The sequence below is a fragment of the Letharia lupina genome (genome assembly GCF_014066315.1).
Source record: "Letharia lupina isolate WasteWater1 chromosome Unknown contig_14, whole genome shotgun sequence".
Classification (NCBI taxonomy): Eukaryota; Fungi; Ascomycota; class Lecanoromycetes; order Lecanorales; family Parmeliaceae; genus Letharia; species Letharia lupina.
The window spans coordinates 229,871-256,346 of record NW_023502983.1 but is presented as its reverse complement, the minus strand read 5'-3'; the positions used below and the strand labels follow the sequence as shown (position 1 = coordinate 256,346).

The following is a 26,476-nucleotide window of genomic DNA, read 5'->3' as shown; positions in this document are numbered from 1 at the left end:
AGTATGGGAGCTTTACCATACCATGCTCATGAGCCTCTCCCAATTGCTTCAAATGCGCTATTGATTGTAGACATCATTGCTCTCCACTGCCAAGGAATGCAGCGGGGATAAGGCTCGGATATTTAGTTTCATGAGGAAACGCACAATACTAGGAAATGCGGAATTTTTAAATCCGATGAATCCGACATAGCTGGCTACCACTATCATAGCTACCACTACCACTTATTCAAATGGCTACTGCACCTCCTACGTCCGGCCCACTAAGATCACTATCGTCCGCTTCACTGGGGGCTCCGTCGTAGTCTTTACTGTAATTTCTTCGCAGTAATATACCTAGTAAGGTGGAAGAGGTACGATTTTTACGCGTTGGTAGACCGATAAGGCCTAAAAAATAATGATCTGAGTTTCTCGATGTAGAAGCCTTGATAGCAAGAAAGAATCAGAGTTATTGATCCCTATTATGCGGAGTTGCTACAGAATTTTGGTGAGAAGTAGGCATTTGAGTGTTGGATCGGACTTATCGGATTTAAGATTCCGCATTTCCTAGTATTGTGCGTTTCCTCATGAAACTAAATATAACCATTTCAACATCTCCGTTCATGCGGGGCCAAAATAGCTACTTTTTCGACCCTTCCTGGCAATCGAGTTGCACTTGAATCCGCTTCCTCAGTCGCCCCATCGCCACCATGCCTCTCCTTATGCAGACAGGGAAGCCCAGGGTCATCCTGGGCTTGATGACCTTCGGTCCAGATTCATCGGCTGGAGCTCGTATCACGTCTCTGGACGAGTACAACAGGTGTCTCGACTATTTCCAATCCCAAGGCTACAACGAGGTAGATACGGCGCGAACATATATTGGAGGTAGAGTACTGCCTGTAAAGGCGTTGCGCAGGTTGAGGTGCACTTGGCTGACTCGCTACGCAGGCAAGCAAGAAGCTTTCTCAGCAGAAGCACACTGGAAAGAACGAGGCTTGACTTTGGCTACGAAATGCTACCCTAAAGAGCCTGGGATCCACAAAGCTACCGTTATCAAAGAGCAACTTGCCTTCTCCTTGAAAGAGCTGAAGACGGATTGTGTGGACATCTTCTATTTACATGCCGCGGATCGCTCCGTGCCTTTCGAGGAGACTTTGGAGGCAATCAATGAGATGCACAAAGAGGGAAAGTTTGTGCAATTTGGGTTGAGCAATTTTACGGCTTTTGAGGTTGCGGAGGTCGTTATTATGTGCAAGGAAAGGGGTTGGGTCCGGCCGACGATCTACCAGGGAATGTACAATTGCATAAGTAAGTACTAGCGAGTGAACAGCTAACCACGGGAGTCGCTGATGCTTGTTCAGCTCGTTCGCTGGAGCAAGAGCTCATACCAGCCTGCCACCGCTATGGCATTGATGTGGTCATTTACAACCCTTTAGCAGGCGGTCTTTTCTCTGGCAAGATCAAGAGCGCTGAAGTCCCTCCAGATGGTCGTTTCAGTGACACAGCCAAATCAGGGGAGAATTACCGGAAGAGATACTTTAAAGACGCCACCTTTGATGCCCTTCGCCTGATTGAGCCCGTCGCCCAAAAGCACAACCTAACGATGGTAGAGATCGCACTCCGCTGGTGTACTCATCACTCTGCTCTCAAAATGCAGAAGGGAGGACGGGATGGGGTGATCGTCGGTGTGAGTAGCTTTGGCCAACTCGAAAACAATCTTAAAGACCTGGAGAAAGGGCCACTACCGGATGACGTGCTGAAAGCATTGGATGAAGCATGGTTGATTGCTAAGCCTACGACGCCAAACTACTGGCATCTGGATCTGGAGTACAAGTACGACACGCAAGCAGCCCTATTCAAGCCGAGGTCAAAGAGCTGAGAAAGCTCTCCCTCCAAGGATCCAGAGAAAGGGGGCCATTACCATATGATCTAGTTGAAGTACCGTCAAGCCACCGGTCTCTGAATGCTGAGTACACGTATGAAACGTAAAGGACTCCATCCAACACGATTTAGAGCAGAGGCCGCTGCCGAATAATGTGTTCAAGGCTTAGGATGAGATTAGCGTGATTGAAGAACTTGAATACTAGTGTCTGGACTCTGGACTTGGACTAAACAGATGATATATGACAGGCTCCACTCAAGCCAAAGTAGAAGGTAAGCTGGCATGCTTAAGGTGCACCAGATTTCCGTAGCTATTGCATACTTGCCCATGATGCCTTGACTGATATAATCTGATTGGTGGCCTTTAAGACTGCAAAGAAAGACATAAATTACATGGCCCCATGAAACGCCATGTTACAAATGGAGCCCATTGAAAGGGCACTTCCTTTGCAAAGTACTTGAGGTAATGTGTAATGCCTGTCGGGAAATTACTGCTAGCTTTTCGTCACATACCTCAGTGTTGACAATTGAATTTGGAATTCGGCCGCTTATAATCAAACCTTTCCACAACGCAACCCCTTCCAACAACACACTCTCTTTCGTCGACTTCATCGCTCTTTACCAACTACATCACCCTCCTTTCTACGTCATAATTGAGGTTACTACACTCTCTAACACATCGCTACCCTTACCGCTGTGAACTCCACTATGTCAGCACATAACATTACCCCAATCCGCGAGGATGAGGTCGAGAGTACCACGTCAGCAATCGCCGACACTCCTTTCATCAAGGAGGAGGTCCATGTCAATATCAACATGGCAGCAAAAACCGCTACTCCCGTCGGCGAGGAGGAGGGCAAGACCTCCAGCTCAGCAAGTACCATGGTTCCTATCCGTGAGGAGGAGGAGCTCGATGGTGAAATGATGGTTATCGGCTATTTCTTCCAAGTCCCATCTGTAAAATGGCATCCTAAGCTCGAGATGATGAGCAAAGCTGGTTTGACTCAAGGGCAGTATGAGCAGAAAGTCTTGGCCCAAGAGTATGTTGACTATTTCGCTTGTCCGCTATGCACCCCCAGTTTACACATCATCACAACTTCACGTCGAGCTCACGATGCCCATGCGACGAGCACCTCCACTATTTCTTTGTTCTGCAGCCTTACCCGGTCCACGTGGAGTAGCTTGTTTGTGCATATACAAACTTCGCTTATTCACTTCCTGTCATCAGTTTTCTTGCCTGTGCAAAGATAGTGGATGGGTGGTGGGAGAGCCACAGCCTTGCCTGCAAACCTTGAAGCATTACCTCAATCCAAGTGTCACACTGACATCGCCTTATACAGATTCGATATTCCTGAAGAGGTAGACGAGTTCATCAGCATCGACTGCCCAGACATGCCCTGGGGCGTCAGCCGAACCTTTACAGTCCAGCGCTCCGCTCTCCTGCGCTCTCCTGTTCTGGCCGATTTCTTTGCATCTCTCGACTACCTGCCTGGCTGCAAGATGAACCTCCATTTCATGAATGATCCTGGCGTCTGCTTTGACGTTATCCAGACCTATCTCGAAAACGGTCCCGACTGCTACCCCTTGCGGAGACTGAAGGTCTATATCACTCGCCTGACTAAGGACGCTGACCGCTTCATGGTTCTCATTCGTCTCTACAAGTTCGCGATAAAGCTCAAGTTGATCCACCTTAAGATTATGGCCTTCGAAGTGATTCATGACTTGGAATGGGAGATGTCTGCTGAATGTTGTCCCAAGATCGCCCAGTTGGTTTTCGCTCAACAGTCTCCCTACGACGACAATATTAAGGCTTGGATTCTCAAGCACATCGGCCACTTCCACAAGAAGCTGAGCAGATCCAATACATGGGCTGCGCTCGTGCCTATCTTGGACCCCGAGCTCGGTCAACACTGGGCTAATATGAACATATCCGGAATCCGCGTCCTCTCGATGATCGCGGAAGAAGCGACTGACAAGGCTGTTTCTGATGTACTGGCTCGTTTCTCTTCGCCTGCTAAGAATAGCGCTGTATCCGCTATCGAAGGCCCACCCATGTCTACTTCACCGACCAAGTCTGAAGCATCTACTCAGACTGATGACTCCTCTCTCACTGAAGTCCCCAATAAGACTGAGCCATCTACCTCACAAAAGGTAGGGGTGGAGAAGACCAATGACGCCGCGCCCAAGGGAAGGAAGCATAGAAGATCGGGGTCCACGATGAACAACAACCAATTCATCATTGGTATGCACAAGGAATGGGTTGTCACCTGCACTCCTACCAAGCGTTCTAAGCTGAGCCCAACCTCCACCAAGTCCGCGTTCCCCACCATGTCCAAGTCAGAAGTCGAGAAGACCAGCGCGGAGATCTCTCATGCACAGAACTCCGAGCGATCGCCGCCCACCATCACTGTCTCCCAATACGAGAAAGGAGCATCCGCGGGATCAAAGCGCAAGACGGCACCCGCCATCAAGTCAGTCGAGCAATACAACGAAGACCTACGCAAGCAGCAGGAGCTAGAAGATAACGAGTGGGAGGACGAAGAAGAGGAAGCCGCGATCCTAGAAGCCATCCGCTCCTTCGGAGCCACGCCGCGCGACGATTCCAAAGCCCGTGAAGTCCTGGGTCTTCCCGAGCGCCGCGCTAGCATCCACGCTGCTCCTCGCCCATACGATGAGAACGCCAAGGCGCGTCGTGTCTTGGGCATCAACGACGATAGCGGAGGGTACATTGCTGGGCGGAAGGAAACTCGGATGATGAGGGTCAAGAAGAGCTTGACCAAGTTCAACGACTTGCTCAACCCTTGAGAACTCTTCCTTGTTGAGTCACGAAGAACTGTAGCTTAGAATTTTCATTGCAACATCGCTAATATCTGTTCGGTATGTGGTATTCATGTTGCCTTTTTTACCACTCGCCGCTAACATTTCACCAGGTCATGTCGTCCATGTTCTTATCACAACATTTCCGCTCCTGTACGAACTTTGAGTATTTTATACATCTTGTCCACACTTCGAGATCCATCCCTTGTCAGGATACCTGTGGGGTGTAAGTCCTGCACTCCACCAACCCCTTCACCATCCTCTTCCACCGTTTGCTAACTTCGGCCCTTGTAGCTACTATCGCCCTTCAGCTCCATGTCAGCGTCTATCATCCAGTCATACGCAGCTATCAACCCTTTTCCGTTTCTTCAATCAACAGCTCGCAAGATATAAGCTAGACCGTAAACGAACGGAACACTTCGGTGTCAACGTCTGTCTGAAGCCCTCAAGCATGTTTTCCTTTCTCCGGCCTGGTGCTATAGCTACTGTACTCTCTAAGCAATGCCATCGATCATTTCCACACTATTGTAGTAGCCGTCTACCTTCATATAAAAAGTGACCCGAGTACTCCCCAACCCCATTCAAAACCCACCCCTAACCAACCCCTGCAACACCCCCACCCCCGCCCTCACCCCATCCACAACCTTCACCCCCTCCCCCGCAACCCCCCTAACCCACCCCTCCATCCCCACCATCCCCGCACACCCCAACACCACGACCCCGACCTCCCCCTCACCCCCCTCCACCAGCCTCTCCGTCGCCCCCCTCACCCTCCTCTCCACCTCCCCATGCCCGTGCAACTCCCCCGCATCCAACCCGCACGTCTCCACCCCCCGAAAACACCCCTCCGCCCGCTCCCGCCCGAGCACGTTGGGCCCCCGGACCGCGTCCCCGAGGATCCCCCTCCAGACGTCGCCCGTGCTCACGATGCCGAACCGCTGCGGCGCGCGCAGCAGCTGCACGGAGGCGTGGACGCTGGCGTCGAAGATGCCGACGACGGGCGCGGCGGTGCGTTGTTGCAGGAGGGGCACGAGCGGGTGCGGGCTGTAGCACGCGACGAGGAAGGCGTCGTGGGTGGAGGTGTAGGGGAGGGTGGAGGGGAGGGTGTGCTGGGCGGATCGGGCGGCGTCGTCGAGGTTGTTGATGCTGGGGACGCCGGATGGGGCGGTGAGGTAGGTGTATTCGGTCTGCTTTGCTTGTCAGCTGGGGAGGTTTTCGCGTTTTTGGCGGGATTGGAAGCGGGGTAGTGGGGGGGCCGTTCGGGTAGATGTCTGGATGCGAAGAATTTCATGCGGCAGTTTGATGGGGGTTTTGTACGTTGTTGTAGCCTAGACTTTCTATGGGTGCGCGGAGGGAGTCGGTCATTGACTGATTGGTGTTGGGGTTGATGATGAGGATTTTGAATGGAGCCATTGTGTTTGGCGTGTGTAGTATGAGCGCAGACGGAAGAACAGTAAAGCCTTTTCTGAAGAGAATGAGAGGGTGTGAGCGCGGTTCAGTGGAAAGGTTCGTTGGCCAGAGCTTTTTATAAAATACTGTACAAATTTGCAATGGCAGAAAGAGCCCGAAGTATTTTGGACTACCTTGGGCCAAGCTTCTCTAATATTCTTGGCCCTTGCTCCTGCCACTCTTGTTTCGTTATCCACATGTTCTCTTTGTCTGCCATCTGTAGATTGTCAGCGGCCGAAAGAGACTGTGCGCCAAGGATTTCGCGATTGACTTACAATGTTTGCAAGCACTGCGCCACCAAGAAAGACCATATGTCTCCGCCGTGGTGGATCCTCAATCCTGACCTTGAATTTCTGGGAGCGAGAGTCAGCATTGTAGTAGTGTGTATAGCTTTTGGAGACTCACATTCAGCCTCTCAGGGTTCCCACCCAGCACCTTTGTCAGCCACAGCTGCTTGATCTCTTTCTCCATCCTCGACGGTAGCCCTGGGTACATGCTGCTACCACCACTGAGCACGATAGCCTTATAAAGGCTCGTTCTGATATCCACATCTGCCCCTTGTATCGTATTGAACAGGAATTCCGCAATGCCCGGCTGCTCGACGTCCACAAGATGCGGTTGGAACAGGCACTCTGGTGCCTCAAATCGTTCGCTACCTACTCTGATCACACGTCCATCGGGCAGTGTGTATGACTCTACCAGGACCGTCGTATCCTCGCTCAGCTTCTGGTCCAGCTCAAGATCGTATGAGACGTAGCATAGCTTTTCCTTGATTAGCCGTACTGTCTCGAAATCCGCTGTTCTGTTCAGGGCGTATCCTCGGCGTAGGAGAAGAGCAATCAGGTTGCGCGTGACGTCTCGACCTGCGACATCGAGACGCCGAGTAAGGTGGTTGAGGACTGTGGATTCGTAGACAGGGACTATATGGGTGACTCCATCGCCTGAATCGACGACCACACCGCTGCTGAGACCTGACCAGACGCTTAGGCCAGTCCTTTGCAAAGAATAGGCGTACCTTACCTTGAGCATATAGAGCCAGCACCGCTTGTATAGCCACATAGACGCCCCCAAAATTGTACTTCTCAAACATCACATCGCACATCTGTTCTCGGTTTCTCAAAGGGTTCAATGGCGGTTCCGTCAACAGGATCTTCCGGCCGGTAGGATCGATCTTCATCTTCTCGTCAAAGGTATAGTTCCACAAATGCTCCATGTCGTCCCATCTCTTGACAATGCCGTTCTCCATCTATTTATACCCGCAGTCAGCCCCATTTCCTATACTCGTCGAGCCAGAACGATTGCTATGGGCATACCGGATATGTGATTTGTAGCATTGACCGAGCTGCTGCTGCTTCGTCTCCGCACATGATATCCTTGACCACAATGTCCCCGGCTCGTTCTTCTGACCGCAGGATGGGCCGTCCGACAATGGAGGGGTATGAATGCTCAGGGAAGTTCTACAGAATTTCAACAGATGATCAGCATCGTTGCAAATAGTCACAGCGCTCAACGGTTTTTCGAGTTTCATGCTTACCTGCGCTGCATAGCCAACCTTGAGGAACCCAGTCCCTCCATCGAGGACTACTGCTAGTCAGCTTTTGCTGGACAAACTCGAAGCTCGACTCGGAATACCTATGGGTGCCTCTGCCATCTTGGATCAAATCAATCGTACTTTTCTATCATAATGTTTCTTGCCAGGCAGCTCTTTATGGAATGCGTGGACGGAGCCAACGGCCGAAATCGCAAGCGCCGTCAAGCGAGGCAGCCGCAGGCAGGCTTGCCTCTCGCCTGCACTTTTGCTCTCTAATCTTTGATCAATTTCATGAACACTGCTTTAAGCAAATGCCGATAAAAGTCGACACTCTCTTTGAGCGTATAATCCAATGCTGATTTTGCATGTCCATACTAAGTGCTATCTGGAGGGAAAGGACTGATGGCAGACTGATGGGCCTTGGGAAGAACCCCAAGCTACAAATACTTCACACCTCGCTCAAATGGATGTCAATCATTCGCGAAGACTACTCGTAATCATATTCTTCTCTCCTCATTAAATACAAGGTGATTCCGTGTTTGTTCCATTGTCCGAACGTAACAGTCTTCTAACGCGTGCCCTGACCCGGCTTGTGGCCCTCGCGTGTTGCACTGATGATTCACCAAAGCCGGGAAGCTTAGTGGAAAAGTGCAACTGACTGTTGGATTCCGCTTGCGCGTATCTGCAGAAACGTTTGCCGTCGTGGCTGTGTATAAAGGTCAAACACTCCTCGTACAACATGCTCTTGCGCAAATCGCATGACTTGCGCCTGTGAATCCGACGCACCAAAAGCGTTGTGGGGAAGAAAGATCTGTATGAATCTAAGAACATGCGAAGTAGCCAGCATTTCACTTTCGGTGTTCAAGCGCAAGGATATTTCTTTGATAAAAGGCCATGTGTCCGAGAAAAATATCCCAAATGTTCCATCGTTCATTGCTTGACTTGATCACCAATACGCTCGTTCTTTTAAACACCATCCTCCCGTTATCCATATGCTTCTCCATCTCAAATACTTGGGCCTTGCCCTCTTCTCCTCCTCAGCTCTCGCCGCGACCATCCCGCAGGGCACAACTCTAATCAATTCAGCGAGCCTTCCCCACACGAACACCAGCCTCAACGGGACCTCCAACAGCGCCTTCGTCTGCACCCGACGCGGCGCTCAGGCGCGCACCGAGCCCAGTTTCTCCCACTGCGCCGGCGTCCTCCGCGCCCTGCCTCTGAACCCGATCATCGGTACCTTCTACAACAGCGGCGCCGGCGATTTCCAACTCCCCTACTTCGAAACATACAAGACTTGTCAGGTGTTGCTGGAGCTGCCCAGGGCGTCTGCCAAAGTGCGGAGCAGCTGGCTGGCGGTTCAACTGGCGGCGCTGGAGTTGAATACGGCGTGTGAGGACGTCAGGGCGGCGCCTGGGTTAGGAGGTGCATACACCTATGTTGATAACTCGAACCTTATGAAGATTACTTTAAAGGGGGCAGGGGCACCGGTTGGGGACGGGGACGACGGGACGGATGCGAATGAGACTTCTTGAACAGTGGAATGAGAAGGCGACGGACTGACCGACAGCCAGTCCTTATTTAACCAGTGCAATTTTCAAATAGAAGCCAGAATCGTCGCCTTGGAATCTTCAAACACCTTAAGACATTACTACATTCAAGCTGTACAATAGTCCCGCTATCAGACATTGCATTCAACTCGTGTAAGGCTTGGTCCCTGGGTGTTTTCCACCGCTAGTAGCTTCTGTGCCACCGTTTCTTATCTTCCACACCGATGCGTGCAGTCTCTTTCGAAGACGGACCTGAAAATGGCGTACCGCAGAGGTTGCAAGCTATTCACTAGTCCGATGAACGCACCGTAAGAAATGATGATGTTGTAATATCCAGGGAGCGGGACTGGTCCCCGGACTCGAGCCCGGAAGAGATCTTAGCGCGAACAGCGTCCTTCCGATAAAGTAATCGGACCCTTATCCGATGGAATGGTTATCTCTTCAACAGAATCGACGTCACTTCGAACATTCGACACTATTGCAAAAGCCAAAACATCTGCCGAAAAAGGATGGATCAAGTCATCAAAATTGACAGATTCAGGCACCGATCCGAGACCCTCGTCTTTATAAAAGGTCATGCCTTTTCGCTGCGGCATATCCACACAACTATAATCATCATCGCTCTTATCAGTCACCTCGCTATCAGCTACCTCTGAACCGGATACCCTCAAATCAGATATTCTTCAATCAGATACAATGGCAGTAGGACCAGAAGCTCGTTATGAATCCGAAAATGTCTCTCCCGCTCCCCTCGCGAAGCCACTTGAATTTCCATTCAGCGGCAAGACTGCTCCAAATAGATTGTACGCTCTCAAGCCGCTTCAATTGCAATTAACATTGGCTAATTGGTCAATAGTCTCAAGGCTGCTATGACGGAGCGAATTTCGTCGTGGGACCCCAAGAACTTTAGCAAGCGCGGCATTCCCTCGGAGAACCTCATCAACGTCTACAAGCGATGGGGCGAAGGCCAACTCGGCACGATCCTCACCGGTAACATCATGATCGAATTCGATCAGCTCGAAGCTGCCGGCAATCCTATCATACCTCGAACAGAAGAACCAAAGGGTGAACGCTTCGAAGCCTTCAAGAAACTCGCGGCGGAGAGTAAGGCGCATGGCAGTCTGTGCATTGGTCAAGTCAGCCACCCCGGCCGCCAAGTCTCAGAAGGTATCCAAAAGGACCCTGTCTCGGCCAGTGATGTTCAGCTTGAGGGCAATGTCATGGGCATGACATTCGCAAAGCCTCACCCTGCGTCATCAGAAGAAATTGAGCGGATCATCGAAGGCTTCGCACATGCAGCAGAGTATCTACACGCCGCAGGCTATGACGGGATCGAACTTCACGGTGCTCACGGGTATCTGCTCGCCCAGTTTCTCGCCTCATCCACCAACAAACGGACCGACCAGTATGGAGGTTCTCTCGCAAACCGCTCACGCATCATTATGGAAATCGCCCAACGCATCCACAAGCGCGTCCCCGGATCATTCATCCTTGGCATCAAGATCAACAGTGTCGAATTCCAAAAAGGTGGCTTCGACACTGAAGAATGTAAAGAGCTCTGCGCCGCGCTCGAAGCCAACCGGTTCGACTTCGTAGAGCTGAGTGGAGGCACCTACGAGGAATTGGCGTTCATGCACAAGAGGGACAGTACTAAGAAGAGAGAAGCTTTCTTCTTGGACTTCGCGGAGGCCATTGTACCAGCCCTCACCAAGACGAAGACCTATATTACCGGCGGCTTCAAGACGGTCGGCGCCATGGTCAATGCCCTGAACACTGTGGACGGCGTAGGCATGGCTCGTCCCGTTTGCCAGGAGCCGAGAATATGCGCCGACATCCTAAACGGGACGGTCAAAGGCGCTATCAAACAGCGATTGGATGAGAACAATTTTGGTCTCACGAACGTGGCTGCTGGCAGCCAGATTCGCATGATCGGCAAGGACCAAGAGCCGATTGATCTTAGCAAGGAGGAGAATGAGCAGGCATTTATGAAAGATATGGGACACTGGAGTGATCTCATGGCCCATGACACCGGGATGTACTCGTATGGGTATATCGATATCGAGAGCATTGAGCCGCATCCATATGGCGTTGCTTATTAGGCCGTGACACTATAGATCAAATTGTGACGATCTCTGTACATAGATCCTGGCGTACGTAAGCGACTAATTCATCATAATCACCAATAGTTCAGCGTTCGCCCTGTTGCATCAAGGATCCTGTGTTTGGGCTCGCGCAGTTGCAGTTGAAGCCGGTAGAACAGCCGCTGTTCTCAATCTTCGTTGGTAGTGGTCTGGCCTGATAATCATGTTCGTCGTAGGCACGTGCGACTTTCTCACGATGATGTATATTTTCATTGCTCTTCTTTCTTCTTCTCACCCATCTCTCCCACATCCAACGCGACTAGAAACCTACTCACGCAGTTGTAAGCCGCCACCGCCGCGGTGATCTCCACAACAGCTCGCTCATCAAAGCGCTTCTTCAGCTCGGCAAAAATCTCATCGCTGACTTTGACACCTATAGTCATGGCATCAGTGTACGCGAGTGCGGCTCTTTGCTTCTCGCTCAAGCCCCCGTAGTCATCATGTTGTGTGTCTTCTGCCTCCGCTGCTGCGTCTGCATCTTCAGCTTTCCAGCCCCGCCAGGCTTTTCGACTTTCGACTTCCTCCACGGCTCGTTCTCCTACCCCTGCCTCCCGTAGGATCGGGACGTGGTGCTCCCATTCGTAAACGGCTCCGTTCAGCACCGCTACCCGGCAGATGCACAATTCGCGTATATCTGCGGGTAGGCTTGTCTGGTTGCGTATGGAGCCAAGGAATGAGGACCAGCCTGAGGCGACGGGAGGGGAGTGTAGGAGGGCGAGATCGAGCTGTAAGAGGGGTTTGGGGGAGCGGCGGGAGGAGAGTTGCGTGTATGCGGCGGTAGCGGAGGAGTCCGAGGAGGGAGGAGGGCTGGGGGGCATGTAGGGAAGACGCATCGTCGGTTGTAGGGGTGTCCGGAACCGCACCAAACGCCTTGGGAAAGAATTACGAAAGCCGTAGATGTAGATTTCTTGGCTTGCCGCGGTTGGGGATGTGAGCTCGTGGCTAAGAGCTGTTGAGCTGCGTGGCAGGGCGTCGTAAGACGTGTGGATCCGAGGCGTTGGGATATCAAGTACACAGAGGGCGTTGTACGAATGGTGGCGCTTGCTATCTTGGCTCTCAGCTGTTAAAGATGAAGTTACGTACCCCCGAGCTGGTAGCTCTTGGACGGCGGCGACCGTCGCACTGAGGGTGCGTGGCTAGTAATGCTGACTCGCAGAGTTTCCAACAACAGCTATTGTTAGAGAAGGCCGAGTGTCTTGGCTTGAAGCTATTAAGAGTATCTTAGATTAGATGAGTGAGATTATTTGTGATTGTTGTCAACCTCCCAGCCGGCAGTTATGAGCGGACGCGGTTGAGAAATCAGGTTGGGGGCGCCAGGCGCGGCAGCGGTGTGGATGCTCGTACCCTCGTACCGTCTTCAAGTGGTCAGTATAGGCGAGAACCAATGGTTTATATGGCGCATTTTGGGTGTAGGCGAAATTGTACGAGCGTGGGTCTTACTTACATGGCAGCTAAGGTGAAGAATAAAGGCTTGTCGTGGTTAGTAGTGGATACATCATATTTTGCTGTATGGCGGAAAGAAGGTCCGTAAATCTCTCGCCTCCGTCACCGGGCCCTACCGACACACCCAGTTTTTTTCGGGGCTTCCATTGCTCTATCACCTGCATTACCGACTACCGTGAACAAATGCCTGCACCCTTTCGATGCCTCCAGACTCGGAAAAAGCAACAGCGTTACAATGCAGTCGACGCTACCCTTATCACGCATTATCTGGCCGCATCTGAAGCGAATCATTATTGTTCCCTACCCTCCCTGCCACGCGTTAGCAGGCCCCACGAGGCGGAATTTAGAGTTGAAGGATTGTTCTTGGTGCGTTCTGGAAGTCGATCCAGAAGCTTTTCCTGTGGGGCTATAGTCTATAGAAGCTATATGTAGAACGTTCTTTTAGCATGTGATACAAGGAATAAAAAAGCGTGGCGACCCGAGGGACTATGCCCGGAGAAATGCTTAGATTGCAGCAAGAAGGGCCCGTGCTGACTGTTGTGACTTTTGCCGGTACTCTGCCGAATGGTCATTTCTTAACCCCCTGACTTTGATTGGATCCACGCGCACATTTTGCTTCTTCAACTTCGTGAAAATTTTCATTCCAAAAATCCAAAAAATCCAAAAAAATCTCCGGCTCGTAGAACCTGGATCGTGATGAGGCACCACATGGCTTCCGTCGGCTCTCATCTTGCATGAGGCATGAGGCACGGTGTGTTGGGTTTCTTGCTAAAAATGCCTGCAAATGTGGCCATGCACGGCGAAAAATCCGCTTTTTCTTGCTTTCCCAACCCGCATTGTGTAAGAGTACCAAGATGCAAAGTGATGTTGCCCAGGTTATTATAAGCATTGTCAGAACTCAGGTACCACGAGTCCATGCCGTTCTTATTATAGTTACATCTTTCTCAATGCATCATATCTACATCATCTTCCCAAGATATTATTGTTGTCATGATTGTGCCTGACCTTCCCAGCGAAGATCTCCCTTCTCCCTCCGCTTCCAGATTATCCCCGACATGTCGATCCCTACAAAACGTGCTTGTGATGCTTGCCACCGTCGTAAGGTATGATGATCAAACTGAGCTATGCGAGTATGACAGAACCTTACAGCTTGTTTGACAGGTCCGTTGCAATAGTCGCCAGCCATGTGGGAATTGCAGTCAAGCCGGGCTGTCATGCACCTACGATGCTATCCCCCAGAAAAAAGGCCCCAAGGGCAGCAGAGCCAAAGTCATCTCCGAGCTCAGAGAGACGCAGAAGCAGTCAGACCTTACTTCCATGATGCTGCAAGATGGCAAGGACAGCTATGGAAGTCCTCCACAATCACCCACACAATACGCCAGAGCTTCCGGCCTCCTAACCCATGAGCTCATTGAAGGCTGCACCGACTTCTTCTTCACGCAAATGTATCCTACGATGCCGATTTTGTATAGAGATCAAATACGGCATGCTGTCGGCGAGATGGGTCACTCCGTCGAATCATACTGCCTGATCACGTCATTCTTGGCCTTCATGCTCATCCAGCCTGGTATCGTACTGAAGACGGGCCACCTCATGGACCAGCCGGCTGGCTCAGTTACTAACCCAAGAATGGGTTCTGTATTGATGGAAGAAGCTATTCGCGTACGCAAGGGCTATGACTATGTCGAGAGCCCGACTGTCAATACAGTCATCTCTTCATTTTTCCTCTTCGGCTGCTCTTTCGGCCTCAACAAGCACAACACCGCCTGGTTTCATCTGAGAGAAGCAACAGCATTAGCCCAGATCCTGGGCATGCAGGACGAGAACACGTATATGTTCGACAACGTAATCGAGACGTCATGGAAAAGACGACTCTTCTGGCTACTATTCGTGACAGAAAGGTAAGCAGCTTCATTGCTTAGCCTCAATCAATCGGCCCGATTCCTTGACAGGCGACACGAACCTTACCGCTCTCTCCCGCAACAGCTGTGAACCTCCACTAACATTATCTTAGAGCATACGCATTGCAGAAACATCGGCCACTGACTCTGCACGCCACGATCAGTCTTCCGACAGTAGATCAAGATCCAACGAATTATTCTCTTGCGGGCTTCATCTACCTGGTGAACCTCTACCGACCATTCGACGACAACTTCATCGGGCTTTGGAACAAGTCCAGAACAGATTGCTCTCCTCTAACCCTCGCTCGGCTACAACAGCAGCTCACAGAAGCTTTGCCCCAGTTCCTAAATACGACCGAGAGCCAAGCGGCAGACCTGCGGACGTCTCAACAATGGCTTCGCACAATGGTCTGGCAGCTTTCCATCGCCAACGGGTTCCTCTCTTCAACGTCGCCGGATACCTCAATGACGTTCAGATTCCCCATTGAGATTGCTAAAGATCTCGTAGAGGTCACACGCCAATTCTCAAAACAGTCTATGGAAGTCCACGGCATCGGCCTCGTAAGCATCTCTCTCCGTCCCGAGCCCGCTCTACCAATCCATCATTCAACCCACTAACACCATCTCACAGATCGAAAAAGTCTTTGACGTAGCCTGCACCCTCATCGACGTTATGTCGTGCGTCCCCCTCGAATCCCGCAAATTCGAGCCCGGCCCGCAAGAATACCTCAACTCCCTGCTCACCCTCATTTCCACTTTGCGCGGCGGCGAGTCTCGCTTCCTGCCTCTGGTGATGGCCAAAATACGTGATACGCTGCCAGCTATCGGCAGCCTGTTGCCACAGCATCTGATTGAAAAGTACAACGGGTCGGGACACCTTGGCAAGCGGGCTGAGCGATCTGGGCAACAGGTGGAATTCAAGCAGGAAAACAGTGGCGGGTCGAGCAGTGCGGGGAGCAGTCCGTTCGAGACACCACCGTTTATGCATTATTATCCGCTGAATTGATCTATCGGCTCAAGACGCAGCGCCGCGGGCCATCATCTCTGCGGTTGAGGAGACACAAAGACGGAAGTCAGGGATCCCGGTAGGCCTTGTTGACAGAGTCTTACGACATTCACGAGAGGACGTCTTGCCCGTTACCCCCAAGACGGCATTCACGCATCCGCCCCTACCACTTTCGTCTCAATCGCTACGGCACCATGGAACATAATAGGCCAATCGCAGGAGAGATGATGTCGAGGACAATACCCAAGAATTCTTAAGGAAGTCAATGAGGCCATGGAAATGAATGTACGATAGATTTTCGGAAGATGCTTCGGTTCAAAAGTTGACACGGAGTGTAATGGAAGAGGGATACGGGGGCGATACTAGCGACGATTTTTGGCTCAACGGCTCTCATATACCCCCTTATCACGGCTGAGACGCACTTGGCGGGTTATGGATAATAAAGTACATTTGGTGACTCCAAAAGTAATCCATCTCACGAATCCCCTTCCACTTCTACGCCGTACCCGTACTCCTATTCGAAGATCGAACCGTCCTCGTCCCACCCTACTTACAGCAAGAAAGAATGAAAGAAAGAAAGAAAGAAATCGCCAGCTCTCCGAGCGTCGCGATGTGATCAAGCGAGTCCAAGTCCTTCATCACAACCAACAGACTGAAGCGCTACCCACGCCCGAGCATGTAGCCTATTTTACGAAAAAGCCGTTTTCCAGGCAGGATTGTCGTGCCTTGGCTCCAGACAGGTTCTGTCCCACGCCGGCCGCCCGTTGCTGCTTGTACTAGTACTTAGCGGCTGCGGTCACTGATGTGGTTGGACGGCTCTGGTTCGTGGGACTTTGGTGCAGAACTCTGGTGAAGCTTCCGATTCTCACTATTTGCCCCTGATGGTTATGTATTCTAGGGGTATCTTAGCTGAGGTAAGGATGGGGATGGTAGCTCTAGCGGCTTCGGGAACTCAGGCTAGTCTGCCAAGACATTTGCGGTGATCGAGACTTGCAAGAAGAAGGCGAGTATTTTACTTATGTACATTGGAGATATCTCAATGTGATTGGCTTATACTTCCCTCATGTTCACCACACATCTGATGCAATCCCCCGCCTTCATATCCTGGAATGCGGTATTGATCTTGTCCAATGGCTGCCTGTGGGTGATGAATTCATCGACCTTCAGCTTGCCGGTCATGTAGTCGTCCACCAGATCTGGGAGCTGCGAGCGGCCTTTGATTCCACCAAAAGCGCACCCCTTCCATACACGGCCGGTGACGAGTTGGAATGCTGAGAGCAGGTCAGCCCGGGTCCGCAGCCACAGGGTCATGATACTTACGTCGAGTGCTAATCTCTTGGCCAGCTGCTGCGACTCCGATGACGATACTCTGTCCCCAACCCTTGTGGCAGGCCTCGAGTGCCGCTCTCATCACGCCCACGTTGCCCGTGCAGTCGAAGGTGTAGTCGCACCCTCCATCCGTCATCTCAACCAGGTGCTCTTGGATGCTCTTACCGCCAAGCTTAGTTGGGTTGACGAAATCGGTCGCGCCAAATTTCTTGCCCCAGGCCTCTTTGCCATCATTCACATCCACGACTATGATCTTTCCAGCGCCATTCTTTACCGCGCCCTGGACGACCGAGAGGCCGACGCAACCAGCGCCGAAGACTGCAACGTTCGAGCCCTTCTCTACATCCGCAGTCACCACTGCAGCCCCGTAACCGGTAGTGATACCGCAACCGAGCAGGCAGGTACGGTCCATTGGCGCTTTGGAAGTGATGGCTACAACGGAAATGTCGGCAACGACGGTGTATTGGGAGAAGGTCGAGGTGCCCATGAAGTGTAGCAGCTCTTTGCCCTTGCACTTGAACCGCGATGTTCCGTCGGGCATGACGCCTTTGCCTTGTGTAGCTCTGATCTTGCCGCAAAGGTTCGTCTTGCCGGATTTACAGAACTTGCATTCGCCGCACTCAGGTGTGCTGGAGAGCAAAAGCGTTGTCAGCGATCCTCCGTCTGGAGTCAGCTCAGCTGGAAGAACATACTAGAGAGCCACGACATTGTCTCCAGGCTTCACGTTAGTGACACCTTCGCCAACGGACTCGACGATTCCAGCGCCCTCATGGCCGAGGACTATGGGGAAGGCTCCCTCTGGATCTTTTCCAGAAAGTGTGTACGCATCTGCCTCATCTCAGCTTCCCTTCTGCTTCCAAGAGCATGGTGGCGCATACCTGTATGGCAGACACCAGTATAGTATATTTCTATGCGGACCTCGTGCGCTTTCGGTGCTTCGACTTCAATGTTTTCGATGGAGAGGTCCTTGCCTGCTTCCCAAGCTACGGCAGCCTAAAGAGCGTCAATTGCATCCTGCCATGCCTCCATTGGGGATCTGGCGTACTTTGCAGGTAATGGTCTGGCCGGAGAAGAATTAGCAAATGACGTATGGAGTGGACATGTAACCTGCTTGGCTTACTTTTCCAGCAGTGTCTGAAGGCATGACGTTTAGGAGTAATATTTTCTGTTATCCAACTAATCATTCATGCAAGGTATATGATTGTATGAAGGAGAGTCGATCAGAGCAGAGCAGTCATATTGCTTAATATTGCACTAGGAAACTCGATCATATCGGATGTGGGGCTCCGGCTAAAGCCCGGCCGGAATGTCACAGTGCGGGGGGTTTCTTTACCCAATGCCGGTTATGCTTCCGAGTGCTCACCTCCCTTTACCCATTTTCTTCCAACTTACAAAGCAACATTCTCCAGTTCGCTAGAGTAGTATCACAACACTGCAACACCGCAACAAGTTGACGTACAAACTCGGCTGATGCTCTTGCATCAAAATGTTACCGCGCCTCTTTTTCTCACCTAGCAGAATGGTTTCATAGTTATTCCTGGTCACACCGAATCATTCGTCTCACACCGATACGCTAATCTCCGCAGGAGCCTACAAGAAGAGGTTTGGTGCTTGTCCGATGATGCAGTCTTCTTCCTCACTTCTTTCACGGATGTTAAATGTGCTGTAACGGATCCTGTCACTATCCGAAACATTGAATGTCTAAGAAAGCCAGCGCTAAAGAAGCCCCAGAGCCTGAAACGTTGCAAGCCTGTCAAGTTGATTCATTGCGGTGGTTGTTGTTGTTGTCCTTCATTTTCAATGTTACCGTAAAGTATCTTGCCTACATGTATCATGCTCTGTTTTCTAATCCAGCTCGGCTCATGTGAAACAAGCTCTTAGTCGTGTAATCTTGACGAGGCTGTAATGTGTCTGGCCCAATGCACTTTTCCTTCTCGAGCAACCGAGAGCGATGAAGGCTAGCATATGTGACATCTTATTTGACCAACAAATCTAAATGATATGACATGCATTTGGAGGTGCTAATGTATCCGTCCGAATGCAAAGATCCATGTCAGTCCTTCAAGGGGAAAAAAGCTAGGAAATGTGATATGTGACCTTACTAGCCTATCCAAGTCTTACGCAGAAAACGGGCAGCTATTTTCTCTCCCTCTCTCCCTCCCTCTAATTCGATTTCAAAACCGGCTGTTCCCTCGTCTTCTCCTGGCATTTGCTTGCATTTCACATGGTTAAGGGAATCTTCGTACCGATGATGCCTTTACACGACAATCCCATACCTACACGCGATATTCCAAGTGTAAGAAAGCTGTGCGAACTTGCTGGGTTTGAGGGTTACATGTGGTGTGAATTGAAGAACACCACTCGAGAGTATGCGCAATATAATTACATAAGTCGAAGCGGCATCCACGGAACTGGTTTCAGAGATTGGGGTTCACGGACGATTCGATATGAACTGGGCCTAATGGCCCAACACTTTCTTGATGTAGGAGGTTACGGCGTCAAATATTGGGGTGCGCCGACCAGACGTGTAATACAATATCCCAGGGACAGACTTCGGTGAGTTCACAGTGTCTCTGAAAATTGCAATAGCTGCTGAGGTCTGTAGGATCATGGAAATACTCCGACAGCTATTCTGGCGGCAGAATAGGCATGGAGTGCAAGCTGTAGAGCAAAAGAACCGGGCCCAGAACGGGCTAAAGATCGCTCTCAGTGATCAGGGCTCCACCTCCCGAGGAGTCAACCCTACCTCGGGGCATCAGCAGCTTATAGATATTCAACGGCAGCAGCCTGGCCCAGGAACACCTCCGCCTCGTCCTACGTGAGATCGCCTCTCTATATTGTTGGTCGAAGCTAGGACTTGTACTTACTTGGTCACAGTTCAAGACAATACTTTCCTCCAGATGTAAGCCGTCCTGTGACGGATTTGTCTTCAAGCAAAGATGGGGCATTAAGACTGATAAGCCAACGGCAGCTAACCGTAGCTAACTATGGGGGTCTTCCCTTTCACTCGACGCCTTCAGACTCCGAGTTCGGACATGGTGATGGAGTGTGGCATGCTACGACTAGCAAGGTATGATGCCATCAAGCTCAGCAGCATCCCAAGAATTGTGGACGAGACGTTGCAAGTTTGTTGCGCTGATCACCGGACAGCCTCGAGAGAGCCCTCGAAATCATTGGCGAGCATGCCCTGCTCCGATTACCCAGATGGGGCTTCAGGGCCCTCTAGCAGGCATACAAGCCGGTCCCGCTGGCTTCCCAAGCCGACTTTCACTGCGGAATTCGGACCTAGCGAGAAAGCCGAGCAACAATGGCGAAGGTGATGATGAGTCTGTGCCCATACAGGGGTCAAATAGAAAGCGAACTGCCTCGCAACAGCCAGACGCACTCCACAAGACACCCAAATCCATGAAGTACAAGAACGAAACAGAGGAGTCGAGCATCGTCATGGTGAGTGATGAGGATTCGGACACACCGTTAGCGTCCTTCTCTAGAAGCCGACACCGAAGGTCGCCTGCGATAAAAGTCGAAGACGCTTTCACGTCGCGGCCGACATCAAGGCCACCGGATGACGGTGCACTGAATCTCGACATCTTGGAATATGGTGGCGATGGCCAGCCCCTATCTCGGCCAAACGGGGAGTCGTTGAAGTTTGCTGATGAACCTCCATACTATCCTGGTCCCGGACTCGCGACAAATCAATCAATCCTATTAGATAGCAGTGTGATCGAGGAGCAAAATCCCCTTTCACTGCCGAGTCTGATCGCTTCATCGACAGCCACAAGGGAGCAACCTCAAGATGCCCCCAAACCAGAAGTTCAAGTACAATACTTCATCATCACAGCTCGCACTCCTCGTCTTTCCTATACTTTGTGGCCCGAAGGAACACTTCGAGCCAAGATTCTTGGCGGAGTCTTTGACGAGGTTGCATCATATACTTCGAAAAAGCGTGTCGAAGAAATCGTATTCAAGCTGTCCACTTCACAGGTGGAAATGGAATACCCAATCCGGAGAGGCGACAAGAACACCTTTGAAGACATGAGAAGAGCATTTAATGAGAGTCTCAGGGTGGATAGGAAGAAGGGCGTCACCAAATTCAAGATATGGTTGGAGCCGGATCCTGCAGGGCATGGGTTGACGGAAGCTGAATTGGTGGAAGGATCGAACAGCGAGGATGACATTGTTTGACCGAGGGGAGTGGTATGTGGCCAATGTAGGTCTCGACTGGGTTCGCCTGCCTCTTTGTAATCATTGTTCACTCTCTTTCTCAGATAAGCAGATCGAGCAAAAGTCATATATAGAGAGTCGTAGATAGTTGCAATGACAAGAAAGCAAAAAGGCCTTGGCAGTTCAACATATACACAACGGGAGCTACAACTGAGCGATTTGCATTGGGCTGCTCAAAGCTGATTTTTAGAGATAAGTTCGACAGTTAAACGCGAAGGGTGGGCTTTTTCGAATACCTTTCTACAACATCAAGATCCTCACTCTTCGTCCTATGAACACTTTGAAAAGCCCGGGTTCCCACCATTGTGGAGGTCGACGACTTTTAGTCTTAAGCAGACGGGCTTCCCCAGGGTTCAGCCCTTGCATGAGAGAAACAAGAAGATGAGGCTCGCTCAAGCTCACCGAGATTACCAATGTTTAAAAACTCTCGAATGATCCCTTCACAGCAGAGTGCGCAGCGTCGCCAGTGTGGATCGAAAGCCCCCCCGCCTACTGCTACCGTGGAAACCCGAGAGAACGAGGAGGTGGTTCTTTCTCTCTCAAGGGCGCCAGATGTTTCAGGGTGGTTGGAGACTAGGCTGGATAGCGGATTCGATGCTACAGTATTGCTTATGGCTTCGTCCCGTGGAAGTAGTGTTTGCTGAGAGGTGTTATTCTTTCGGGGCTGGATGTGGACCATTCGGGTTCTACGGAGCAAGGGTTGAAGGAATCGAATGCTTAAGCTTCAAGTGATTGCAGTAGAAAGAATGCAGGATTTGCTTCGGGCTCTCAGGTCCCAAGTTGCCAACAAGAGCAACGCCATTAGAAAAAACAATTTACCCTGGCAAGTGTTGGATTAGTGACACAGACGACCGAGCTTCGAGTAAGGAAAATGCGTCTCAATTGTGGAAGGTGAAGCATCAGAAGGATCAAGAGGCAACCTGCAAAGATCATGCTACAATTAGCGACGGGCAGAAGCAGAGAAGGATCGATAATAAGCTGTGCATGAGAAAGGTATTGAAGAGTAGATGAATTAACTTGAGAAAATGAAACCTTTGCGAAAGGCACCAGTGGTGTGAGTCTCCATTCCCGTTTTGATTTCGAGATCCGGATAGCGCAGGTGAAACATTAGCGTCCCCGCTAGCTAAGCGAGTGAGTATATATTACGCCCAGAACCCGGACCAAAATTTTCTCTTCAGCTCTCTTTGCCTTTTGGCTTAGATCAAGTGTAGTATCTGTTCTTTTCAGTTTAATCTCTGAAATTGGTCTACGGACCTTTTATTGATTAAATCAATTTTTACAACTGTCGGATTGCCTCTGAGCTTGCTCATGCTTCCTGGCACTGTGTCACCGGCCTTACACTGCCGCTGGTCGACGCGAAACAACTCTTTTTTCATCAACTTTCTCAGCTTGTCTGAGTTGTTGGAGAAGAAAGTATAGAGCAATGGAGGATAGGTTTCCAGCAAGGCGCTCACCCATCTGCCATTCATAAAACCGATTAATGCTCTACGAAGTATTTATGCCTCGGGCGAGTAATGCGGGATTTATCTACGCTGCTCATTTCAAAAGCCTCACCAGATACATCAGGTCTCAGCTGAGTCTTGTCACTGGCAACGCCTCCTCGTCACAGGCTCCAAATCTCTAATCCTTAGGACCATCCCATAGAAGAGAAAATCTGATGCGTTTCATCTGCCACAGCCTGCATGAGGCAAGTCCATGCAATGACGTGAAACTTGCCGTGACGTGCCGCGCCAAATAACTTTCAATCTTCTGGTGCAACCCTTTCCAAATCACCTTGTCCTCTGGACTTCCAGATTGTCTCCACCCACTTGGATTTCTTCAACTGTTCGGCTCCACATTGTCAATCGAAGTCAGCAGTTGTAGTTTTCAAAGGCACATCAAGAACGCTGCTGCTCGAACAATGTCTGAAATCACACATCCAACCATCAAAGGTACTCAGGCAGCTCTGTATTGATTCCTGCTGATCCACTACGAGCCTAAGCTGATTAAGACCGCATAGATGGCTGGTTCCGCGAGATCTCTAACATGTGGCCTGGCCAGGCCATGACTCTCAAAGTCAACCAGGTCCTCCACCACGAGAAATCCAAATACCAAGACGTCCTCATCTTTGAATCCAGCGATCATGGCACAGTACTGGTCCTCGACAATGTCATACAATGCACAGAGAGGGATGAATTTGCGTACGTCTCCAACCAATCTTCGTTTCTCTACCTCAGCCTTACTGACGGGAGAACAGCTACCAAGAAATGATAACCCACCTCGCCATGAACTCCCACCCCGATCCTAAATCCGTCCTCGTCATCGGCGGTGGTGATGGCGGTGTCCTCCGTGAAGTCGTCAAACACTCGACAGTTGAGACTGCAATCCTCTGCGACATCGACGAGTCCGTAATCCGTCTCTCTAAGAAATACCTACCAGGCATGAGCATAGGCTTCCAACATCCAAACGTCTCTACGCACATCGGTGACGGGTTCAAATTTCTGGCGGATAAGAAGAACGAGTTCGACGTCATCATCACAGACAGCAGTGATCCAGAGGGTCCAGCAGAGAGTTTGTTCCAAAAGCCATACTTTGAGCTATTGTACGGGGCACTGAAGGAAGGCGGGGTTATCACGACCCAAGGTTGTCCGTCCTCGTCATTCTGCGATGCTCAGACATACTCTCTCTCCCTCGACCTAGCTGACAGTTGCTGCAGCGGAAAACCAGTGGCTCCACCTCTCCCTCATTACCGACCTCAAGAAATCCTGCAAGGAAGTCTTCCCTACTGTCGAGTACGCCTACACCACCATCCCCACCTATCCTTCGGGCCAGATCGGCTTCATGGTGTGCAGCAAGGACAAAGATAGAGACGTCACAACGCCGGTGCGCAGCTGGGATACTCAAGAGGAGGACAAGCTATGTCGATACTACAACAAGGAGATTCACAAGGCGAGCTTTGTGTTGCCGACATTTGCAAGGAAGGCGTTGCGGTGAGGAGAGGACGAAAGTGTTGTACAAGAAGACGAGAGCATTGCCCTGTAAAATTCATCGCAATGAAGGATTCGGACGATTGTGACCGAATGCTACGCAAAAAAATGAGGCTAATGTGTAATTGGCTTGGTGACTAAATCTTCATGACCAAGAAAGCCAGCAGTTGAGCGAGCTAGATACCCAATCAACGAGTGATCACATCTACCACAACGCTATCTCTACCGCTTAGTTTTTCGAGTCATCGCGCAAGGTTGGAAAGACCGGCATAGAAACGACTAGAGATCTAAATGCGGTGACACCCAAAGGCTAGCTAACACCTAGATATCATCGCAGACACCACTCCAGGAGTGGCCCAAACAAGTCTCTAATCTTCTGTGGCGAGAGCACGATAGTCGCCCACATCGCCGGCGAACATCAACACGTTTCTCTTTCCTCTCACTAGTAGTGCCTCGTTGTGCCCTGACAACTTTTAGCATGTAGGGAAGCAGGGTGTGGTGAAGAACCCCCTGCAAACAGTTATCCCACCATGACAACTACATTTATCATCGCTTGGGACCAAACATGATAGAAGCAGAGCGGTAGAACATGCGCATTAGTCCATGTTGCAGGACCCCGTCCTCAAGGTGCTGAAGCCCTCGTCTTTTCACTAAGTCTCCTTTTCCTAACAGCCTTCGCTAGCTCTTCTTCTGCGATTGAAGCCGCCTGTTCGTTTTGCTCGGAAAGTCCTCCCATTGCTGCCGTCCAGCGTTTCTTATTTTTTCCATGTGCTTGACGAACACGTAAGGGTGATCTTAGGAGCATACCAGTGCCAAGTGGTAGTCTGCATCCTTCCACGTAGGGGACTTACTAATGCCGAGTAGCAGTATACTGCATCCCTTGAATCCTGCAGCCCAATATTTCCGCCCTGCGAACAAATGCGCTGGTTTCTCGCCCCACCATCAGAATTGTTGAGCGAAAAAAGAACAGGGCTGCATATTCTCGTTCTAGAACTTCTCAAGGAGGAAAGCGGATACGGGTCGGGAGATGCGCAAGCTTTCCCTGTTCCCCGGATGGATCTGACGTTAGCTGGTCGCTGTCCACGACATTTACGCAGCGTTACTGCTTTTCACCGCCTGTTGCCTGATAGAACTCACGGTCTCACTATAGTCGTAAATCTGGAAGACTTGGCTTTCGTCGCCTAGTCCTTTGAGACTGAAAACCTGCCTTGCTCTCTATTTGTCAAGAGACCAGTAAGCGCTAAGAGCTCCTTTTGATCCGTTGTCCCTGGAGACCTCTCTTTCTTCGTCAACAGCGAAGAGCTCCTCCACGGACGTCGCGACCCACTTCTTCGCTGCGAGAGCACGAAAGGTGGGGTAGTGGCGCCAGTGCCGACAAAGGAGGATACAATGTCGCTGAGCAAAGGATTGGTACAGGCTGACTCCGATGTGGTTGCAGTGCATTCGTTGAAAGCGCAGGTGCTCGAGAAATTCTGAGCGATGAAATTCTGAGCGATTAGGGCTTATGCAGGGCATACATGCATAAGACTGGAATTCCATGAGCTTTTCTCCTACCGTAATGAAAGGCATAGACTGTAGCGCTACCAAAGCGCCTGGAAGAGAAAGAAGTGATGCAGCGAGTGACCCTTTCGGCCATTTCGGTATTCGTTACAATTGGCTTCGCCCGGGAGACTGCGGTATACAAGTATTTCGGGTCTTGCCACGTACTACTGGAGACGTTCGGTCATATTGAAAGCCTTCAGGTACCGCTCATGCTCATGTGGTGATTGGCTGCTTCAAGTACCGGCACTAGGGGAAAAGCACGCAATGTTGAGTCTATTGAACAGCAAACCCACCTGGTAAAAGCTGGAGCATGCCACTTGCTTTCTGCACAACCGGAATACTTTGTAGCTTTCATTGAGCGATATGCACGGCACGCATGACTTGGACCTCCAGTAGAGCAGAGAAATCGAACTTCGGTCAATCATTTCCAGAGACATTGGAGGCTTCGAGTACCTGCCGAGCCTACAACTGCCCCCACATTCTGCCTCGGCGAAAGTTCTCACCGCTCCAACTTCTGCAGGTACCACCGCGTATTCATACCTCTGTTGGCTAGAACCAGGGGGAGACCGTCTTTTGTTTCAGCCCACCAGCGCAAAGTGTGGGGTAGCACCGTACTTTGAAAAGCCTTGACCACAATTCGAGACTCCACTACATTGCTTCACTACATTGCTTCATAATGAATTCTTTTCCCACCATTGGAAAAAGAAAAGCCAGTTGCAGCAT

At 50.8% G+C, this 26,476-nt stretch overlaps 11 protein-coding genes across 11 annotated transcripts; 8 read left to right on the top strand and 3 right to left on the bottom strand.

Moving 5' to 3' along the window:
* Positions 1-686: 686 nt before the first annotated feature.
* HO133_002078 (uncharacterized protein) lies at positions 687-1,855 on the top strand (the record flags this gene model as incomplete). The annotated part of the gene is made up of 3 exons (XM_037293005.1): positions 687-861; positions 925-1,284; positions 1,338-1,855. The coding sequence occupies 3 exons, from the start codon at positions 687-689 to the stop codon at positions 1,853-1,855; spliced, it is 1,053 nt and encodes a 350-aa protein (XP_037150658.1).
* Positions 1,856-2,565: 710 nt separating this feature from the next.
* HO133_002077 (uncharacterized protein) lies at positions 2,566-4,662 on the top strand (the record flags this gene model as incomplete). Its single annotated transcript, XM_037293004.1, has 2 exons — positions 2,566-2,897; positions 3,198-4,662. 2 exons carry the CDS (start codon positions 2,566-2,568, stop codon positions 4,660-4,662), a joined length of 1,797 nt encoding a protein of 598 aa, XP_037150657.1.
* Positions 4,663-5,462: 800 nt separating this feature from the next.
* Positions 5,463-5,921, top strand: HO133_002076 (uncharacterized protein; the record flags this gene model as incomplete). The annotated part of the gene is made up of 2 exons (XM_037293003.1): positions 5,463-5,846; positions 5,886-5,921. 2 exons carry the CDS (start codon positions 5,463-5,465, stop codon positions 5,919-5,921), a joined length of 420 nt encoding a protein of 139 aa, XP_037150656.1.
* Positions 5,922-6,253: 332 nt separating this feature from the next.
* Positions 6,254-7,774, bottom strand: HO133_002075 (uncharacterized protein; the record flags this gene model as incomplete). Its single annotated transcript, XM_037293002.1, has 7 exons — positions 6,254-6,340; positions 6,399-6,476; positions 6,529-7,094; positions 7,144-7,369; positions 7,437-7,580; positions 7,658-7,704; positions 7,756-7,774. The coding sequence occupies 7 exons, from the start codon at positions 7,772-7,774 to the stop codon at positions 6,254-6,256; spliced, it is 1,167 nt and encodes a 388-aa protein (XP_037150655.1).
* An 872-nt stretch (positions 7,775-8,646) lies between these two features.
* Positions 8,647-9,186, top strand: HO133_002074 (uncharacterized protein; the record flags this gene model as incomplete). Its single annotated transcript, XM_037293001.1, has 1 exon — positions 8,647-9,186. The coding sequence occupies one exon, from the start codon at positions 8,647-8,649 to the stop codon at positions 9,184-9,186; it is 540 nt and encodes a 179-aa protein (XP_037150654.1).
* Positions 9,187-9,897: 711 nt separating this feature from the next.
* Positions 9,898-11,300, top strand: HO133_002073 (uncharacterized protein; the record flags this gene model as incomplete). Its single annotated transcript, XM_037293000.1, has 2 exons — positions 9,898-10,004; positions 10,058-11,300. The coding sequence occupies 2 exons, from the start codon at positions 9,898-9,900 to the stop codon at positions 11,298-11,300; spliced, it is 1,350 nt and encodes a 449-aa protein (XP_037150653.1).
* Positions 11,301-11,551: 251 nt separating this feature from the next.
* On the bottom strand, positions 11,552-12,160 carry HO133_002072 (uncharacterized protein; the record flags this gene model as incomplete). The annotated part of the gene is made up of 1 exon (XM_037292999.1): positions 11,552-12,160. One exon carries the CDS (start codon positions 12,158-12,160, stop codon positions 11,552-11,554), a length of 609 nt encoding a protein of 202 aa, XP_037150652.1.
* Positions 12,161-13,840: 1,680 nt separating this feature from the next.
* HO133_002071 (uncharacterized protein) lies at positions 13,841-15,692 on the top strand (the record flags this gene model as incomplete). Its single annotated transcript, XM_037292998.1, has 4 exons — positions 13,841-13,888; positions 13,947-14,686; positions 14,800-15,247; positions 15,318-15,692. The coding sequence occupies 4 exons, from the start codon at positions 13,841-13,843 to the stop codon at positions 15,690-15,692; spliced, it is 1,611 nt and encodes a 536-aa protein (XP_037150651.1).
* A 1,050-nt stretch (positions 15,693-16,742) lies between these two features.
* HO133_002070 (uncharacterized protein) lies at positions 16,743-18,165 on the bottom strand (the record flags this gene model as incomplete). Its single annotated transcript, XM_037292997.1, has 6 exons — positions 16,743-16,963; positions 17,013-17,650; positions 17,714-17,849; positions 17,900-18,014; positions 18,067-18,081; positions 18,142-18,165. The coding sequence occupies 6 exons, from the start codon at positions 18,163-18,165 to the stop codon at positions 16,743-16,745; spliced, it is 1,149 nt and encodes a 382-aa protein (XP_037150650.1).
* Positions 18,166-19,245: 1,080 nt separating this feature from the next.
* HO133_002069 (uncharacterized protein) lies at positions 19,246-21,206 on the top strand (the record flags this gene model as incomplete). Its single annotated transcript, XM_037292996.1, has 5 exons — positions 19,246-19,577; positions 19,627-19,839; positions 19,899-19,923; positions 19,993-20,091; positions 20,172-21,206. 5 exons carry the CDS (start codon positions 19,246-19,248, stop codon positions 21,204-21,206), a joined length of 1,704 nt encoding a protein of 567 aa, XP_037150649.1.
* Positions 21,207-23,145: 1,939 nt separating this feature from the next.
* HO133_002068 (uncharacterized protein) lies at positions 23,146-24,218 on the top strand (the record flags this gene model as incomplete). Its single annotated transcript, XM_037292995.1, has 4 exons — positions 23,146-23,176; positions 23,245-23,425; positions 23,482-23,867; positions 23,941-24,218. 4 exons carry the CDS (start codon positions 23,146-23,148, stop codon positions 24,216-24,218), a joined length of 876 nt encoding a protein of 291 aa, XP_037150648.1.
* Between the last annotated feature and the right edge of the window lie 2,258 nt (positions 24,219-26,476).